Here is an 18,248-nt window from a genome sequence, read left to right as displayed (position 1 = left end):
GGAGATACAGTGCTATAGCCAGAACTTTGCTGTTGACCGTGCCAAAGTATCAAGTCAGCACACAACTCACTCCAGCGGAATAAGCGATAAGCAACATGCCTGCCTCTGCAGAGCAGCGTTAAAACTGTGCACCTCCATGGGGCATTGCTTTTCAATGGTTTTGTGGCTATTACAATCCCTAACAGAAAAGCTATTTTCAACAGCTCTGAAAAACATGCCTTCAAGGACACAGAAGAGGCTGCCTAGCTGTGGAAAGAGCTGAGCTGCAAGCAACGTTTTCTGCAAACCCAGCCAGGTGTTGCTGCCAGCAGGGTTGAAGCATATGCTCAGAGATTTGCTGAATATGAACAGTTTGATAGTCAAGTGTTTGGCTATACTTGGTCTTGTAGCTTCGTGATTCATGTGGGAGAGCTTCGAAGGCCCCACCTCTCCTAAGCCTGTCAGGACAAAGCCAGCAGGAGCCCAGATAATCTTTGCCTTGCTTGTTGTAGGGGCCAAAGTTTTTAAAGATGCATCAATGATTCATGCCAACCCAAGACATCTGGAAAGTGCCTTGAGGAAAACCAGAGGCTGGTCTGCACAAATACCTGATTTCCATGCCTACGATCTGCCAACAAGCAGAGTACACCCTGTCTGAGCTCTTTGTGATGTGACCGCAGTCTCCTTGTGCAGGTTTGGGGCAGTGGTTATTAGCCTCTGGTGATTCTCCTACAAATAACTCATCTTCTCTTAAGTCAGTGGTCACTGGCAATCTTACATCACGGTGCTTTGCCTGCCAGCCGTGTGCGGAAACCAGTTCCCAGCACCGTGCACTGGGCACTGGCCAGGCTGAGACCCACCGACGCACAGGGAGCACATCTCAGTGTGGATATATGCACCATGGGAGCAAAGATTTTCCCCACGGATTTTGCCTTTCATCTTTGATAAGTAATTTGTCAACAGTTATATTTTTGTCTCAGAGATGTTTGAAGAGAGAAAGCATACCAGACCCCTGAGTCTGACCTCCTCTGTTAAACATGAATCTCTGTTTCCAAACAGAGGCATTCATAAGCTGGCCTTTGAGAGCATTACCACAGTGAACTCCTTTTCCCTCCCCTTATTTAACACAGCCCACAGACCAGTGCAGTGAGCACCATTTTTTCTAACCCCAGATACATTACGTTTTCACTCTGATCTGGTGAACTGGTCACCCCCTCTGAGTTCAGGGATCCTTTCGAGTCCTCTCGCTTTATTGCATGGCCATTTGGAAGTGCTGCTCCACTGGCTGGGAAAAAAAAACAAACCTCACAATCAACCCCTTTGCAGCTGCACTCTTCAGTGCATCACTGACAGTGATGTCTGACAGCATCAGACAGCACAGACAGAGACTGCCAAAACCCCATGTTGAAAGCTGATTAATCTCGAAAGGACAACTGGGGTGATGCCATGTCCGGGGAAAAGCATACAGACTCCGAGAGGTCTTCTGGCAAATGGTTATTTCAGGTTGTAGGTAATGGGTCTTGGGGGCTGGTAATAGTTACTTTCAAATAGTTATATTAAAAATAAATAGGAAAGTTAAAGTTTAGAAAAATTAATTTACCTGGATCTTTGTCTGCAATCAGGCTGGATCTGTTTGATGGGGATGCAAAACTGCATATGAATTCATCCCTGGATGTCTGTAAAGCAATTAAAGGTTTTTGTAACCAATGGAAGATAACACCTATTCTCTTACAGAAGAGAATAATGAAATAAAAAAAGGCAAATTAAAGCAGCTTTAAAACACAGACGAAGAAAATCCATTTTCTTTCTTCCATAACAAGGAGACAAATGACTTGGAGAGGCATACAAAGAATAGCAGAACATATTAAAGTAAGTCATAGCAGCATTTTGCCTTTTGTTTTTCATCATTTGAGTTGAAATTTTGAATTGTTTTTTTCTCAGATGCCTTTTGTTGTTGTTGTTTTGCCCAGAACAAGGAGGAACAAAGTCCAGTCTGCAAGGCTAAGCCCGCCTGGGAACCACACAAAACCCTCAGGCAGAGGCAGCTCCTCGGATCAGCTGCTGGAGTCCCAGCCTGAGCCCTGGTGCAACTCATTGCACTTGGAGGGACTTACCACACCTGACAGCACTACCCATACCATAAAGAAACATGTTAAACGACAGCAAGCAAAAGGGGGCAGAGACATTGTACCCAGTGCTGCAGACAGAACAAAGTCACCGGAAAAGCGAAATTAAAAGAAACAAGCACATTTTGGGGCTGTGGGGAGAAGGAAAACACACTTAGTTCTGCAGCTGAGCCTGGCTGTGGGCAGTGGAAGTCGCACAGGGGTGTGTGGGAGAGGAGGGTGGAGGAGGAAGGCAAAGAGGCTTCGCTGGGCTTTACTCACGGGGCTGGAGGCGGCGGCGCAGGAGTAGAGCGCCTCGCGGCTGGCCACGCGCTGCAGGTTCTCCAGCAGCAGCCCGAACAGCGGCAGGTACAGCTGGGCTATTTTTGCCTGCTGGTTCTGAAAAAAGACAGGGAGAAAAATGTAGGTAAGAGCCCAGGCTTTCAATAGGGTAAAAAATGGAAAATCTGGAGCCAAAATATATATACTGTTGTTTTTGTTGTCGTTGTTGTTGTTACACACTTTGTAGGGTGTCTGAGTACATGGATTGGCTTGGCTTCTCATCTCCACTTCCAGAGCTGCCAGGTGGGTATTACCCTTCTAGCAGAAAGTTTGGAGAATTCAGGGATTTTGGGGGCTGAGTAACATTCCCAGTCATACAGGATGTGTGACAAACTAAATCCCGGATTTCCTAACTCTTTGACAGACACTTCACTCACATGGCTTGATTTTCAAATGCAACACCCAAGAGCAACGAAATAAAAACATTTGCTCCTTGCCTAGTGCTGGCTATTGCTTCCAGTCAGGAATTCTCCATAGCAAATGCTTCTAGGTAAAACAGTTTGTAGGAACAGATTAATTTGAATTAACGGATACAGATCAAAACTGGACAGGGTTGGGATGATGCAGGGCTCTCTAATATCCACTTCTTTTTTGTTAAAAATTTATTATTCTGGACTTGATAGAAAGGTTAAAAAAATAAAGGTTTATGAATTGAATGGCATGTTTTAACTGATACAAGAGTTCAGTTTTTTCTTCTGATTCAGTATGATAAAAGATTAAAAAAATATTGAAAATACCCAGGGGTTGAAAAAACCCTCTCTCAGCCATTGATGGAGCTGGGGTTTCCTTGGCTGGGGGGAGACTGCAGCACCAGACCCTGCCACACTCAGCCTGTCCTGCCCGTGACATGGTTTTTTCGCTTTGGTCTCTTGGGACACGAGCTGAGCATCCTGCCCTGGCTCCAGGCAGTTTCCTGCTTATGCAGCCAGGAGCACAACACACGTACAAAAATCCAGTGGGACAATTTTAAAGCCAGTGATGTTTTTGGGGAGGCAGGAATTGTGCTGCATACTGAGGGGGCAAACAGCTCCTGAATTAGTGTGAGGGTTTTCAGGCACCCCAGGAGTGCAGAAACAGGCTGCCTCTGGCTCAGTCTGACAGAAAGCTGGCAAATCTCTCCTTAAAGATCAAGTCTGGCCAACTACCACAGGTCGCAGCTTTGTTTCCAGGCAGTGCAAGTCACCGAGGATCCTCACTGCAGAGAAAAGCAAGTCCAGCTCCTGCTCAGCCCTTCCAAATGGGCAGAGAAGGGAGAAAATGAGAGGAGAGGAAAGGAGAGGAGCTGGCTCTGGGTCCATGCAGAAGGCAGGAGCCCAGAGCACATTTGGGTCACTTCTCCCACTCTTCGTGTCCAGGAGGCTACCCACATTCCCAGATAAATCCCAGGAATGCAGCACACTAAGGGCAATTCAAAGAGCTGAACTCTAGATAGGCATGTTTTCAGCCTAGAGCAAGGACAGGTAGGTCTGCACAGGTAGCTCAGCACTTTCAAGGACATGGGCCAGCAGAGAGCAGCATCAAGAAAGAAAACAAGCCCATCCCAAGGCTCTTTCAGCATCACCACACACTGAGCCTCTGACCAAAGAAGGCTGAAAACTACCCGGCGGAAACCCGGCATCTCATGAGAATCCACAGATCCTCTCTTCTGATTCACTGATTAGTAAAACATGCAGCTGACTTGTAACAGAAATCAGTCCTGTTTCCTAATTATAGCATATTAATGCAGGATATTAATTTACGTTCAAGACCAGAAGAACATTGATGTTGCTTAATTTTGTTAAACAGCCTCTTGGCTAATGACACTTTCAAGTTCCTTAATGGCTCAGGGTTTTATTATCTAAATGCTCTGCATGAATAAGAGTGCTGCAGTTATCTGATGGCATTGTTTGTGTCCCTACATAATTTCTCAGAGCTATTACTGTAATGCCATAACAACCAGTTACTTACAACAGCTCCCTAAAAAATAAAGAGAATACCCTTAGTGTACCACACAAGATCTAAAACTCTGACACGTGCTCTTTTTTTTTTCACAAAATTCAATAATATTATTTTTAAAAGCCAACAAAATATGCCTGACCTTGTGCTGGTATCTGTTGTCGAAGGCATGCTTTATCAGGAGATTTTTTAAGACTGAGATGGCTGTATATCTGATATCGTAGTTGTCCTGCAAGGCAACAGAGGCTTCTCTGAGAAGCATCCCCACCAGGAAATGATGCTTGCAATACTCATCAGTTAAGCTGTATTCAAGATTTACATCTGAAAGAAACAGCAAGACAATGGTTAAGTGAATCGTTCCAGGGGTCTGTTCAGAGCAAGACATAGTGGTCACATAAGACAAAACAGTCTTCGAGTATGGTTCATCACTCTCTCTCCTACAGTGCACTGATATTTTAATAAAGCCTGAACTGACTACAGTTTTCTCCACCACTGAGTTAAGTCATATCAAAGAACTTGGCATCTTCCAGGTAATTAATTTCAGCCCTCATCACTTCAGCAGCATCTAAATGAGGGATTTGTGCAGTGTGATGCTTTGCAAAGCGTAATGCTCTGAAGAGTAAAAGCCAGAGGTGGATGAAACGGGAAAAGACGGCATGACTTACTGCCTGAGGGTTGCTTTGCTCCTGACTGAGGGTGATCCTGTAAATCCCCCAACTGCCCAGGCAGCGGAGGTGCTAATCCCCACAGAGCAGCTATGAGGGTGGTGATGGGCAGTGGAGATGGTGGTTTTATCACGGTGGCCCAGCCCTGGCAGTGCCTCTGCAGCTTGTTCCACACCCTCTGTGCAATCTGCATTCCTTCTCACCAGGTCAGAGAGCAGAGAAAAGGCAAATACTCCTGCTGGGATGAGGGATGCAAACAAGGATGTAGCAACAAGTGATCGCTACTGCATCCTCCAGCAGTTTGCACAGCCGGGCTTGCCAGCTCCACTGTAAGGACCAGAGAGGCAGGACAGGGTTCTGGGCAGCTGCTTGCCAGAAACTGTGAGACTCCCTCAGCTTCCCACTAGCAGATATGGAAAAAAAGCTCCTTAAAAGCTGCACCAACTGCCAGGAGAAAGGCAGCTCAGTACCTTATGACCTTGGTTGACTTGTACCCTGTGTCTCAGATTCAGGCTATATACGGTGATCAAAGGAGCGGCTGCTACGAGGATAAGGCATCATTTTCACTGACTTGCCTGGATAATGCAGCAGAGAAGTGACAGAGACACAGATTTCAGCGCAGGATGTGTGTGCACTTGGGCTGCTACAAATGACCTTGCCCTGACACCATTATCTCCATCAGGCAATCCGTATGTCTAACCAGAACCACAACAGACACCATTTGACTGTTGCATTTTGGCACTAAGCCTCCCAGAGGCACTCACCCCAAAGTGAGTTCTTCCCCTAAAGGGTACAAATGCTCTTTGGTCAGCTCAGACTCTTTTTTAAAAAAAAAAAAAATAAATCCACAGGTGTGAGACTATTTCTGTACTAAGGCGGGATGCATACACACATCTTTGAAAAATCCCAGCCAAAGGGTTCCAACAGCTCTGTGGCTGCAAACGGTATTTTTAGGTTTGTTGATTCATAAGCAGCATTTACTGGTTTATGAAAGTCTGATTCAGAGGAAAGACAAAGCGATCTGCAGCATTTTCTAGCTGTCACTGTTAGTCATGTTAGCAAATGATTAAGTGTCACACATCATAGTTATCTCATTAGTTGGACACAAGCTAGTTGATTGGAAGCTGCATGTTTAATTTGACATTAGAAGATTCAGTGATCCCAGTTGGACCTACCTACTGAAGTGAACTGTTTCACAGCAAATGAAAAAAAATCTAATTCATGTGTAAAATGAAAAGGGACAAATAAAAATAGAGCAAAATATACAGGAATAAGTAATGTTCTAAATCTTGGAGAAACAGGACAGTACATAATGCTTTAATATTATTCATAAGGCTATTGCTTAACTCCCAGCTTCTGTCAATCTCTTGCGTCTTTTGCTATCACACATTTGCAAAAACAGTTCTGTGCTGCTGGTTGTGATGTCAAGCTCGGCGGTTTGCTCTGGCTGATGAAATACACATGTGCCCCAGGCAAGACAGCAGGGACACAGACCGGGAACCAGCCCTGTTACTTGAGACGTTTCAGAGAAACTGCTCCAAGATGCAAAGCTCCAACTGAACAGGATGTGGACACAGCGATGTGCGTGCAGAAGCTGTCTTTATCCACCTTCCTGGGGGCTATTCCTTCTTTTCCCAGAAACAGAGTAGTAGGGAGCTGGCACATCCCCTCTCTTCATTCAAGTAAGCTGACAAAGAGGTGAGGCATGCCAGCAGGATATCTCTGCATCTCTGAGCCTGCTGTCCTCTCTAATCACAGGTCTGTCCATAAAACCAGAGAACTTTGCAATGGAGATGCATCAGTGCATGCCTCTGCTGGGCAGGCAGAGCACAGGCACCTCTGCAACCTGAGGACAGGCTGCTCTACTGTCAAGAGATGAGTGTGAATGACAATAGCTATTGCTATTTTAAAATATGTACCTTAAAAATAAAACCTCAACTGGTAGGTCCTAGTCACAGTAAAACACAGGAGGAAAGATGAGCTACTCTTACAGCTTTTCAGTTTAACCATCCCAAAATGCAAAAGTGAATGTTAACCAAGAAAGAGCATCCTTACGTTATTATGTCACTAGTAAGTGACAGGGAAGGACTGTAGCTGTTTTTCTCTTTCTCAGCCTTTTCTAGCAGTGACTTTGTTAAATTATGCCAGGCAAGTAGCCAAACTGATGTAAGTGTAAGATTAGCAGCTGGTCCAGAAAGCTTTGAGTGGTCAGAAACATATCAAAATAAGGGAAACTTCACAGTTTGTGTCGCATCTACCAACTGGATGTAAAAGGAACCCCTGTGGGATTTGTATGGCTGCACCCTGAGGCACAACTAAATATCCTCTCACCTGCATCACAATAAATCCGCTGGGTTTTCACATGGGGGAATCCCAAACCTCGCTCTCCTCTCTGGTATTTATCTTGCCAGGCTGTTAGCACCCAAACCTGGCAATCTTTACTGTATTTATCTAGCAGAGATGAGAAATCAGGACCCAGAGAGAATCCCCTGCTTAGGGGATGCTGACACTCATGAGAACAAAGGATTACACTTGCACAATTTGTGTATTTACTGAAATAGGGGTAATTTCTTTTGGATAGTCCCATGCAAACTTGACTATAGGAAATACTGAAAAAACTGACTGCATATCATTCTAGAGCAAAATTGAGTAAACCAGCCAGAACAGTATAGGTTAATGCAAATCAGGCTAACCAGGACATAAATCTCCTTGACACCAAATCAGATTCCATCTGGTCAGAAGCCATCAAGACTAATAAATTATAGCTCCCTAGCCAGTCTCCTGAGAAAGGACATACCTTGAACTCTTTGCAGCTTGGGTTTAGAAAAGGTCATTGGTAAGTTCAGAGGAATGTAGTGCTCGTGATTGCAAATGGTTTGAAGAAATTCAAACTTGTATTCAACCAGCAGCTGAGGAAAAAAAGACAAACACAAACTATGTTTTCAGTTTGACTCATTTGCTTCCAGTTCAATGTGTTTGTTGCACAAGGACTGGGGAATCTAAATAGTGTTTGGTGAAACTCAGTAATAACTGGCAAATTTTTGTGTTGTTCCCCTTAAGTGTCAGTGAATGCGGCTGTCACTTGGGACTTCTTTACCTTTTTAATCTAGACTATTAACATATCTCTCCTTCAGTTCTGACTCTTTGCATTGTTTTAAAGCTCTTGGCCCAGACAAAGATGTCTCTGCCTCCAGAAGACTCCGCAGGAATAGTGTCTGAAAGGCCTCCAAGTATTACATAAAATAATCACTACAGAGCTTTGATTGCTGTACACATGTACAACTGGAAACCACCTTCCAAGAAACATACTGCTTACCTTAGGGTCTTTTGGGCTGAATCCCGAAATGTAATCATTTATCAAGTTAAAAACAAATCCTCTGTCCATAAAGGTCAAACAACGCTGGAGAAAACATAGCAACATGTGACCAATTGTTAAAAATAAAAGCAATCATCCTAAATCATCTCCATAGTACCATCCTTCCAGCAGCCAGATTTGATCATCTGGGCTGCTGCTGACTTTCCAAAACATCCTTGATTCTGTTTCTCTGAAATTATTTGGATGACATCACTTAACTCCCCAGTGGACAACAGAAATACTTAAAAAGAGAGCACATGTATTTCTTCTCAGGTTTTGAACAGTTGCTAGGCGTGACTGAAAACCCTAGATAACATATAGAGTATCACACTCTCTCTCAGAAAGTTTCTTTCCTAGGAAGGCTTATCCCCTCCAGAGTTTTCATCATCTCTTCAGTTTCTTCAGTGATGAAGTACAAACACATTTGTTTGCTTGCTGCTTATTTATAATTGTTTGTGGCTTTGTTTGTTTGATAGATTGTTTGCAATTTTGTTTGTTTGTTTGTTTTTTTCCTCTGATAAAAGCCTGGGAGAAGGAAATAAACTGCTGACCTTCAGGAAGTTGGCCAAGCTAAAGTTGACATTCCTGGACTCTTCGGGGATTTCATTATAGCGAATGGTCACGTGAGGAATGATGGCGAGCAGCAAGGAATGCAGGGCGTGCTGGTAGGAGTCGGGGAACCGCTGGCCTCTGGGCAGCTGAAACCAAAAGCACGTCCCACGCTCAGTGCTGCAAGCAAACAGCTGGGGAGAACCGCGCGCAGGCACAAGTTCCTTTTAGCATTTGTTTATGTTGTTTCTTAATAAAACATTGGCACAAAGAAAGTACTGGCTGAAACTGCAGTAGCTAGTAACAGAAAAGGAGGCTGTGCAAGCCCACTTTCACTCTTCCTCTTTTCGCTCTCAACTGTCATTTAAAAATTCCAGATCTCCATATGCCTCATGCAGCCATAAGGAGATCTGGAATTTTTAAATTACAGTTGAGAGCGAAAAGAGGAAGAAGGGAAAAGTAAAGCGGGAAAAAGGGAAAGATCTGGCTAGCTGTTCAGCTTGTGAGGGGTTTTTTTACATAACAAGTTACACAGTTTTTCAGACAAACTTTTGGAGGAGAGTTTGTTTGTGATGGCTCTGTAATGCAGCATCCAACAAATTTATTTTTACCTTGATTTTGTTTTCTTCCAGTAAGTACATTGCCATTGACTTCGCCAGGGCTTCAAAGAAAAACCACGAGTACTAGAATGAACAAAGAATACTATCATTTTTCTCAGCAGGATCAAACATGTTTGACTATGTGGGGAAGCAGCAATGTGGGATGGAAAGCTCAAATTCAAATGGCATTTTTAAAGCACGGCTCAGCTTGCACAGGGGGCTTGGCATGGGTACATTTGCAGGAGTCCTGCCAGTCTTGGGGTGGGAATAACACCATCCCCTCTGCACCCCGGTGTGCCCTGCAAGGAGCCAGCAGAGTTTGGAGTGCAATCCCTATAAAGGCCCAGAGGGGTGGAAACTCAGTGAGCCACCCTTCATGTGTGGCGTGGAGAAAATAGATAAAACTGGCAAAACAAAAAGCCCTTTGCTGTGTCCTGCCGTGAGCCTTAACACAGCCAGGTTCCCTGCAAGAATTAATCTCTGCTATAAGGGGAGAACCTCGAGGATGTGGATGTGAGCAGCTGTCCTGGTAGCTTTGCTCCTGAGGTGGGTTTGGATGGGTAGAAGTGTTGTGCTTTACACCAGAACCTCTTTTCCTCCCTTGCACCCTTGGCAGCCAAGTACTGCCAATACTTCACCTTGAGTAGCTTATTGATGGCTAGAAAATCTGCCGACAGCTTCAGGATGGTGGCCATGGAAAGGACCAGGATTTCATGGGTCATCTTCGCCTGTGCGACACTGGGTTTTTCAGCTCGGAAGACGTACTGAGGCAAGAGGAACAGCGTCAGCAGTGTGCCTGCTCCCAGCAGGGAGTTTTGCAGAGCGGTGTGTCATGACTGACCTTTATGAAGGAGCGCAAGTAGTGGTCTAGACCTTCTTCATGGCACTTGGACACGATGTGCAGAAGAACCCTGAGGAGAAATGTGGTTTGTGTTCAGCACGCAATGCAAGGGCAAGTTCCTCCTGCTCATGAAAGTAGACACCATCTGTGTCCTATCCTGTTCAGCCCCAAAAGCCTCACCGCTGGCACAGCCTGATTTGCAGAGAGCCAGTACTCGCCGGCTGGCATCCCTCACAGCTCCTGTGGCTGCCACAAGCACAGCCCCTTGACAGAGTGCTCAGAGCTGAGGTGGTCAAAGCCTCTTCTCCACTTTGGTGCCAGATCAGGTGTTGCCCAGACCAGCGCCTTCAATGCTCCAGGCTCCCTGTGCAAGCAGCTGAGATGGAGCATTTCTCTGTGGGGGACATATCCTCTTCTTTGGCCTGCCAGGATTAAAGCCTACAGCTAGCTAAATTCATATTGCAGTGAACATTAGGCACCTGAATAGTGCTCAGGTGTTAGATAAGCCAAAACCAAAAATATTAAGTTAATCTGCTTTGCGCCCCATTCTCTTTGGCTGCATCTATGGACTTGCTATATGGAGAACCAGCCCGTTTTCCCCTCCTGCACATGCTACAAATTCATCCACACTGTACAGCTGATCATGTGTTGAGTCCATTCTTACTGGGAGCCCTTTCCTAATGATGAAACAAGTGACAACTACTGTAGTACTCCACCAAGTCTGCAAAATGAACACAAAACCCTACAGAATCTCTGTTGAGAAGGGAAGAAAAAATTCTCCATCATTATTTAATTCCGATATCTTCTTGCATCCCCTGAACATATTAATTCTGGAAGGCTCTTTTTTACTGAATTTGCAAAATTTGCTGCTTGTTACATGCACTGGATTATTTTTGGGCTGTTGCCTTGCAGTTCACTCAGGACAGGCAGACCCTGGAGAACATGCCAGCCCTCTGGAAGTGCTCCAGGCCGCTAATGAAGGCAGCCAGCGCCTGGTTTCCCCAGCCAACATTGGGGATTTACATTCCAGTCCCAGACAGAGGGAACAACAAACTATTACACATTGTCACAGACCCCACAGGCCAAACCACAGAGAGGAGCTTACAAGTCATTTATCAGATAAATTGAGTTTTAAATTCCACTCTGAAAGTCTGGATGAGAAAACAGTTGTCATTAAACAGAAAGCTACTGATGAACTGGAAAGCATCAGGCCACACTTTGAAAAAAAAGTCTCTGGAAGTGAGGATGGGAGCTGGTTACCCAGCAGGTAGTGGAGGCCACTTGTTCCCCTGTCCTTGCCCTCTGCTGATTCAAGCCAAGTGGGATTAGAGTGCTCCACACAGGAGAAGTCTCCACAACCTGCACCACACAGTATAGGACTGTGATTGCAATGGGCCTCGCATCCTTGAGGGACCAGGGCTCAGGCTCCAACCTCTGCTTTCATGGGAGCGAGATGCTTTTGGTACATGGATGCACAGAGCCTGCTGGAGTCAGAGGAAGAATTCCACGGAGTGGCATCCAGCATCTCCCTTTGCACTGCAGCACTTCATCAAGGATGAACCACGGGAGGAAGATGGATGTTTTAATGAGTGTATCCATCAATTTAAGGGGTGTCACGGCCAGAGCTAGGCAGCAAAGATACTTTTGCGCCTCTTGCTCCCTTTGGGCCCTGCACAAGCGTGCAGACAGCAGAAGCTTTCTGTGGGGACCAGGTCCTGGTCGGTGCTGCCCTCTTGGGGCTGCAGGCACAGCAGAGCATCACTAAACAAACCCGCTTCTGGCTGTATGTTCTGAGCCAACATGGATGTAGTGGCTACTTGAACAGCATAACACACCCAGCACCAGGGGATATTTAGTAATACCTCTGACACAAGGGACTGGTGTGCAGGGATGAGACCAGTGCATCGCTCCCACACGGAAGCCACATCTGCTGTCTGCAGCTGGGATGTGTCTGGGAGCTCTGAAGCCTTTTGACACCCCAATAATTTGGCTTCCCACAAACCCCTTTTCTTTGGAAAAACAAACAAAAAACCACAAAAGAAAAAAAAACAAAAACAGGACGATATTTAAAATACCACATTTTTCCTAATGCAGCTCCCAGGACAAGGGCCCCATGCTGCTCCAGATGTGCCAGGAGAAGCCAGCAGCTGGTGTTTTACAGCAAGGGAGCCAGCAGCAGTGGACAGGCAATGCTGCCACTTAGCACCTTGTACTGGGAAACCACACCCTGCTTTGCACTGTAGTTTGTGGCTTTGTGTTTGTAACTGGAGAAAACTGGATAGTTCACCAGATACTCACATAGTGCAGTTGACAGCTACTTCATCTTCCTGGGTCACATTTGTAAGGACTCTAAATAGTTGCATAAGAATTACAGGTAGAAACTGAATCATTACTTGGATCTCCATGGCGTGCAAACACTAAAACAAATGTTCAAAACACACTTTTAGTTCAACATTTTGCAGATGTTAAATATTTACAGTGCACAGACATTTCTGTGGCAATAGGACAGGCATTAGCAAATGCTTCAGGGTATGGGCTTCAGCATGCCAAGGGACAAGACAACTCGGACCCATAGCAGTACTTGCTGCTTGCCTTCCAGCTGCCAGATCCCAGCTGCATGCCTTGGGGGAGCTACATGTATCACTCCTGGCAGGTGTTAATCCTCCTATGAGTTAATTAGAGGCCACATGCTATGATTTGACCCCAATAACCCAAAATTTAAGCCTGAAGTTTTGCTCCCAACTCTTCTTGTCTCTTGTGACAGTTCTCTGAAGAGAATAAGTCCCATTTTCACAAATGCCTTTGGAGCATGGAAACCTGATGGTTGATGACTTGCAGTGAGACTTTTCTCCAAAGGGCATAGCTTGCTATTGGAAATGGGATTTAAGTGACTTGGTGAAGGTCAAGATCACCTGGTGCATACACCCTCCATGCATCTCACAGACCTCTTTTGCCTGAATCTCATTATATGAGTCTAGGAAAGACAGTGCGTTTCATTTTCAGTTTTCAAATCTGCAAATCTAATGAAAGGTTCTTAAATTTGTATCTAGGTATTTAAATTGCTGAAATTATTGAGGTATTGGTGGTAAGAAGCCCTCACGTGTGGTTCCCACGTAAACATCTCCTGGCCTGCAGGCTGCAGCGAGGTCGCTGTGGCTGGGAAGGGCTGGGACCTACCCAGCCCCTTCGCGAAATGCTCACAAAAAAGTAACTGTTCTTTTTAGAGCTTGGCCTCAAAACCTCCTGTTATTTCTATTTCTTAAAATATTTATACGTTATCTGAAACACATCCAATAACTTTGTGGTGATAAATCCCCACCGCTGGAAGCGGAGCTGTTGCTATGGCAGCACTCTGAAAAAGAGGCAGTCATGGGAGGAAACAAGGACAGTAAACAGCCAAGAAATATATTCCCTGAAGAAGCCTTTGCTGGACCTGCACTGAGGCCCTTACTCATGCCACAGTGATTGCCAAAAAGCTGGGTCTGGGTCACAGGTCATCTGCGGTCAAATTTAACTAATTGATAATATCACAGATCTTTTTCAGCCTGAAAAAAAATCCTGTTTTGAATGGATAAATTCCTGAAAACATGGGATTGTGCTACAGTTTGAAGGTTTGAATCAGATCTAGGGCAGGAGGAGTGTGCAAGCCCACCAAGAGGAGGGTTTGTCACCCGCACGGCAGAGCGATGCTGACTACTTATTGACTGTGAAAGGCGGTGGGAAGCAGCACACAGACAGCAGATGTTGTGTCAGTAAGCAAAGGTAAGGGTCCTGCACAATGCACAGGTCCCAGTGCTGCAGCCATTGTGTGCTCCTGAAGGGCAGGGGTCTGGGTATTTACTGGTGGTCTGTAAAAATACCAACAAAGCCCACCGACGGGAACTGTTCACCTTTAGGTATTTAATGAGCTCTCCTGGGACTTCCTTAGCTCCCCCCTGAACCAGCTGGCAGTACTGGAAGAATTTGTGTAAGTGCATGTCCTGGAAGAGAAGAAAAACAAGTTAAATGCAGCAGCCTCAATGTTTGCCAACCTGTACTCTGCAGCACACACCCAAAAATCTGCTGACATACCTGTGGCTGTGGGCCATGTCTCTAGCAAGCCCCATGTCACCACTAGTGGCACTCTTGGTCCCCAGTTGCCATCTCCCAGCGCTACAGTACTGCTCCCTGCCCTTTCCAATGCACCCAGCCACTGCCCATCCCCTGGCTCCCAACTAATCTTGAGATTAAGCACAAAACTGCCAGCAGTCTTAAAATTCTCCTGTAGTTGCACTACCCTGAATCACAGTGTCCATCCAACACTGGTCTGGAGAAGCAGGAGCCCTCCTATCCCAGCTGCCTCACCCACCTCCTACCGTCCATCTGAGGCAGAGTCTCCTTCCCATTCCTCTCCCTCCTCTTCCAAGGTTAAATTCAATCACTGGGTTACTTAACTCTGAAAAGCATCTGGGAATGTAATTTGGTGAGGAGTGGAACTACTGTGCTGCTCTCAGTGCTGTACAGAATCAGTAAGACCTTAAAACAGACTTAGATGATGCTGAAATCCAGTTGCTGTGAATGTAAATGCAGGTGATTCCGTCCAGCACAGAACAACAAGCCCTGTCAGGGGCATTTCCCCATGAGCGGCGCTGACAGGAGGTGCCCCAGAGCACGTGCTGGGGATCTTTGCTGCACATCACATGAAGCTTGGCAAAGTCCATCACTACCATAAGATCACAGAACACATGAAGACTTGGTAAGACTGCCTGAACTGGTTTCGAAGGGAAGCTGGGACTCTTGTTTTCTTGTGTCTGCTGTTGTCAGAAAAGATTTTTTTCCTAAACTTAATAAACAGTCTAGTATTTGGGGAAACCTGCCATTTCTACCAGTTCTTCTCTCTCTTGCATGATCAAAACAGGTCATTTGCTCAAATGTTTCCTTGGTCTTGCCAGTTACAGTGCAATTAGCTAAGAAAACATCAGCCTCTCCCTAGGTTCATTCACACACACAACTGTCTCATCACATCTAGACAAGGGAGCAGATTCCTGCAAGTAATCCCAGACCTGCTGCTGCAGAAGCATCTCAGTGCTGCTCTGCAAACACAGGTACCTCTTTCCCACAGCACCTATGGCACAGCAGTAGTAGAGATACAGCAATTGTTTCCTCTGCTTTTGTGTTGAAAGTCTTTAAGAACAAAGTGCTCAACTCACCTGGGTGTAAATGGTCGAATCCAAATGGATTCTGACTTTAAACAGTGGCTTTGCTCCATCCACCCATTTTGCATCCACACTGGGCTGCTGCAAACAGACAACATTCAAGTACTTGGTTTCAGACAGTGGTGAGACGGTGGCTCTGTGCAGACAGCCACCTGGTCAGAAGGTACAGGTTGGGGTAGAAGAAAGGGACCCTCCCCAATGCAAACACCAGTGACCTCATTGCAGCCGTGGCAGGGCAAAGGCATCACTGTGAGAATGTGCACACAGAGCATGTGCCCACGCTCCTGCTCTGAACCACATGCAACAGCCCAGTCCAGCCTGCCACAAACATATTCTCTGCAAACCTTATAGCCACACAAAGTGGAATTAAAAGTGTCCTGTCTCCCACTGCTAAAAACCTTAAGCTTCAGGGGCTGCCCTGCAGTAGAGATCTTTCCAGCTGAGCAGAGCACAAACACGAGCCCAGAACTTACAGTGGTAACAAAAGCTCAGTTTTCCTCTTCCCTTTATGTTTAAGCCCATTTTAAATGGCCTTCATACCCTTCGTGACTCTGTGTCCCCAATACCCAGGTAGCCAGGTGGAAGGTTGGATGAAACGGGCAAATGCCGCTCCAGGGTGACAATCCGTCCGTCCTTCAGCAAGGGGACCCAGGCATATCCCACTGTGGAGGCAACCAGCAACAGGGTTAGCAGACACACAGCGATACATGTTTAGCTCAAGCTCCAAAAACAATTGTGTCACCCTGAGAAAATAATCCAACTCGCCATCACGCGAGTGGCTTGAATGCAGCTGAGATCAGCCATGTCAGCCTTGTCAAAGCATGTTTTACCCGCTGACTCGGTGAATGAAATTCAGACACAGAGCAACCAAGATCAGGAGCAGGTTGGAGGTTCAGAAATGGTATGAGAGTCTGGTGCATCATGACAAGGGTCCTTCAGTTGCCCGAAGATGAATGGAGATACACCCCAACCAGCAGGACCTGGTCTCCCACGCATGCCTTGTGTTGGCAGGATCAGCCCCTGAGGCCCCGATCTCACATCAAGCTTTTGTTGATGACTTGACTGAGAGTAGATCCATTCATACAAGTCAAGGATATGCAAAAATAGCTGCCAGATCGCAGCAAAAATTTGAGCTTTAGTATACACCAAAAACATTGTTTTATTCCAGTTTAGAGCTACGATTTGTATTAGGTTGCTTTCAAAAAAGAACATTCAGATAGGTTAGTATTTTAATCTAATATTTTTTCATGTTCTTATATTCATTTTATCTTTGACTCTTACACTCCAGCAGAAGTAATTTAAGCAGTGAACATACCTTGAGTTTCAACGGTGTCCTGTTTTTTCGATGTTGCCTTTGCATTAATTTCACAGCTGACATGATAGAAGGTGAAAAGCAAATGATGCTTTTGATGGAGGTGAATTGGAAGCTCAATTTTAATCTAAAATGATATCATGATAGATAAGTCTGTATTTTTAATTGTGGAGTAATATTTTAAGTTTTATTTTATTTCACAAATTCTATGTTGTATGCAGTTACACAAGACACATTCTTACCCATTTTAAATAACTCCTGGCTAACATTTTCATTATATTTGCACATTACTTATTAATGGCAGTGTGTGATTGGAGTGCACAAAGCGTGACAGTAAAGACAGCAGAAAATAAACTGGCATTAAAAATTGACAAAGTTTCTGGCTTTGCTGAGCCCTTCTACTGAGGCAAAGGGCTGACAACTATTTTTATCTGTATTTCACCCAGCCCTGGAAAAAGAGGTATCTTGAAAGGCCCCTTGGTTTTGTAGCATCCAGGAAAATCTGTTGTTTCCTATAATTTTCTTTTTACCTCATCATAGAATTCTGGACTCTGGTTGTGATGCAGCACAGCAGCATATGCATTTGTGGTCAGGAGATGGCCTCCGGGTTTGCCGTATATACACTGGAAACACAAACAAAGAGCTGGATTCAGGGCTGCTGCCATGCTAAATTAGCCAGCCAAATTAAAACAGCATGGAAACTCGGTGTTTTCATATTGTCCTGCTCAGCCTGGCTGGCACAGAGCACACAGCAGTGAGCCCCAGGTCCCTAGAAATAACAGGTACCCACCTTTAATGGCCTGGCATCAGCTTCATCTGAATCCCTGAACTCCACACAGACAGCAATATTCCTTGCCTGAAACGGGGGAAAACAGGAGGATGAGACACTGCCAGAGCTCAGCAGCATCATCCCAGACCACACCGAGCCCAGCTGCAGTCACTCTTCAGGTTGCGCACCTTTGCAAACACCTTCTGGTTCTCATACTTTAAATGCAAGGGGTAGACGTAGAGGTGGTTTTTGTAGACAGTGAAGGGATAACAGTATTTTGCAACTTCTGGGACAAGTTCCTCCACTTCAACTGCAATGTCCTCACAGTTCTTCTCAAAGGGCTTTATAGGAATGTAAGAAGCTGTGACACAATCTAGAAGAGAGGGAAAGCTTGGGTAAGTGCATGCTCCACAACCATGGGAAGTACAGCCCACGTGAAAGGGAACTAGTGGTTCTGGAACTCTGCCATTGCTCTTGAGCATCCAGTTCTGTTCACATTAGAGGGTCCTGTGTGTTGAGCAGGCAGCAGGACTTGGACCATTCCCATTGAAATGATTAAGGGAAAATTCTCCCCTTGATCATGCAACATCTGTGGTCCCAAA

The 18,248-nt window shown here is 45.4% G+C and overlaps 1 protein-coding gene across 6 annotated transcripts in view; it reads right to left on the bottom strand.

Annotated features, from left to right (window-relative positions):
* Window positions 1-18,248, bottom strand: part of DOCK11 (dedicator of cytokinesis 11) — an 87,799-nt gene that overhangs the window by 29,729 nt on the left and 39,822 nt on the right. For 4 of the 6 annotated variants that reach the window (XM_065643639.1, XM_065643642.1, XM_065643643.1 and 1 more), the window contains 18 exons: window positions 17,835-18,019; window positions 17,668-17,733; window positions 17,408-17,500; window positions 16,881-17,004; window positions 16,106-16,227; window positions 15,560-15,646; window positions 14,261-14,350; window positions 12,669-12,787; window positions 10,371-10,440; window positions 10,168-10,293; window positions 9,542-9,613; window positions 8,933-9,079; window positions 8,343-8,426; window positions 7,824-7,935; window positions 4,504-4,682; window positions 2,367-2,483; window positions 1,580-1,655; window positions 1,161-1,264 (listed from right to left, as the gene is read on the bottom strand). In XM_065643639.1, the coding sequence (XP_065499711.1) occupies window positions 1,161-1,264; window positions 1,580-1,655; window positions 2,367-2,483; window positions 4,504-4,682; window positions 7,824-7,935; window positions 8,343-8,426; window positions 8,933-9,079; window positions 9,542-9,613; window positions 10,168-10,293; window positions 10,371-10,440; window positions 12,669-12,787; window positions 14,261-14,350; window positions 15,560-15,646; window positions 16,106-16,227; window positions 16,881-17,004; window positions 17,408-17,500; window positions 17,668-17,733; window positions 17,835-18,019 (1,973 nt within the window). The remainder of the gene's footprint in view (window positions 1-1,160; window positions 1,265-1,579; window positions 1,656-2,366; window positions 2,484-4,503; window positions 4,683-7,823; window positions 7,936-8,342; window positions 8,427-8,932; window positions 9,080-9,541; window positions 9,614-10,167; window positions 10,294-10,370; window positions 10,441-12,668; window positions 12,788-14,260; window positions 14,351-15,559; window positions 15,647-16,105; window positions 16,228-16,880; window positions 17,005-17,407; window positions 17,501-17,667; window positions 17,734-17,834; window positions 18,020-18,248) is intronic. The other 2 variants (XM_065643640.1, XM_065643645.1) reach the window with 1 other exon arrangement.

The sequence above is a fragment of the Caloenas nicobarica genome, chromosome 12 (assembly GCF_036013445.1).
Source record: "Caloenas nicobarica isolate bCalNic1 chromosome 12, bCalNic1.hap1, whole genome shotgun sequence".
NCBI classification, from domain to species: domain Eukaryota; kingdom Metazoa; phylum Chordata; class Aves; order Columbiformes; family Columbidae; genus Caloenas; species Caloenas nicobarica.
This window is presented reverse-complemented; position numbering and strand designations above follow the sequence as displayed.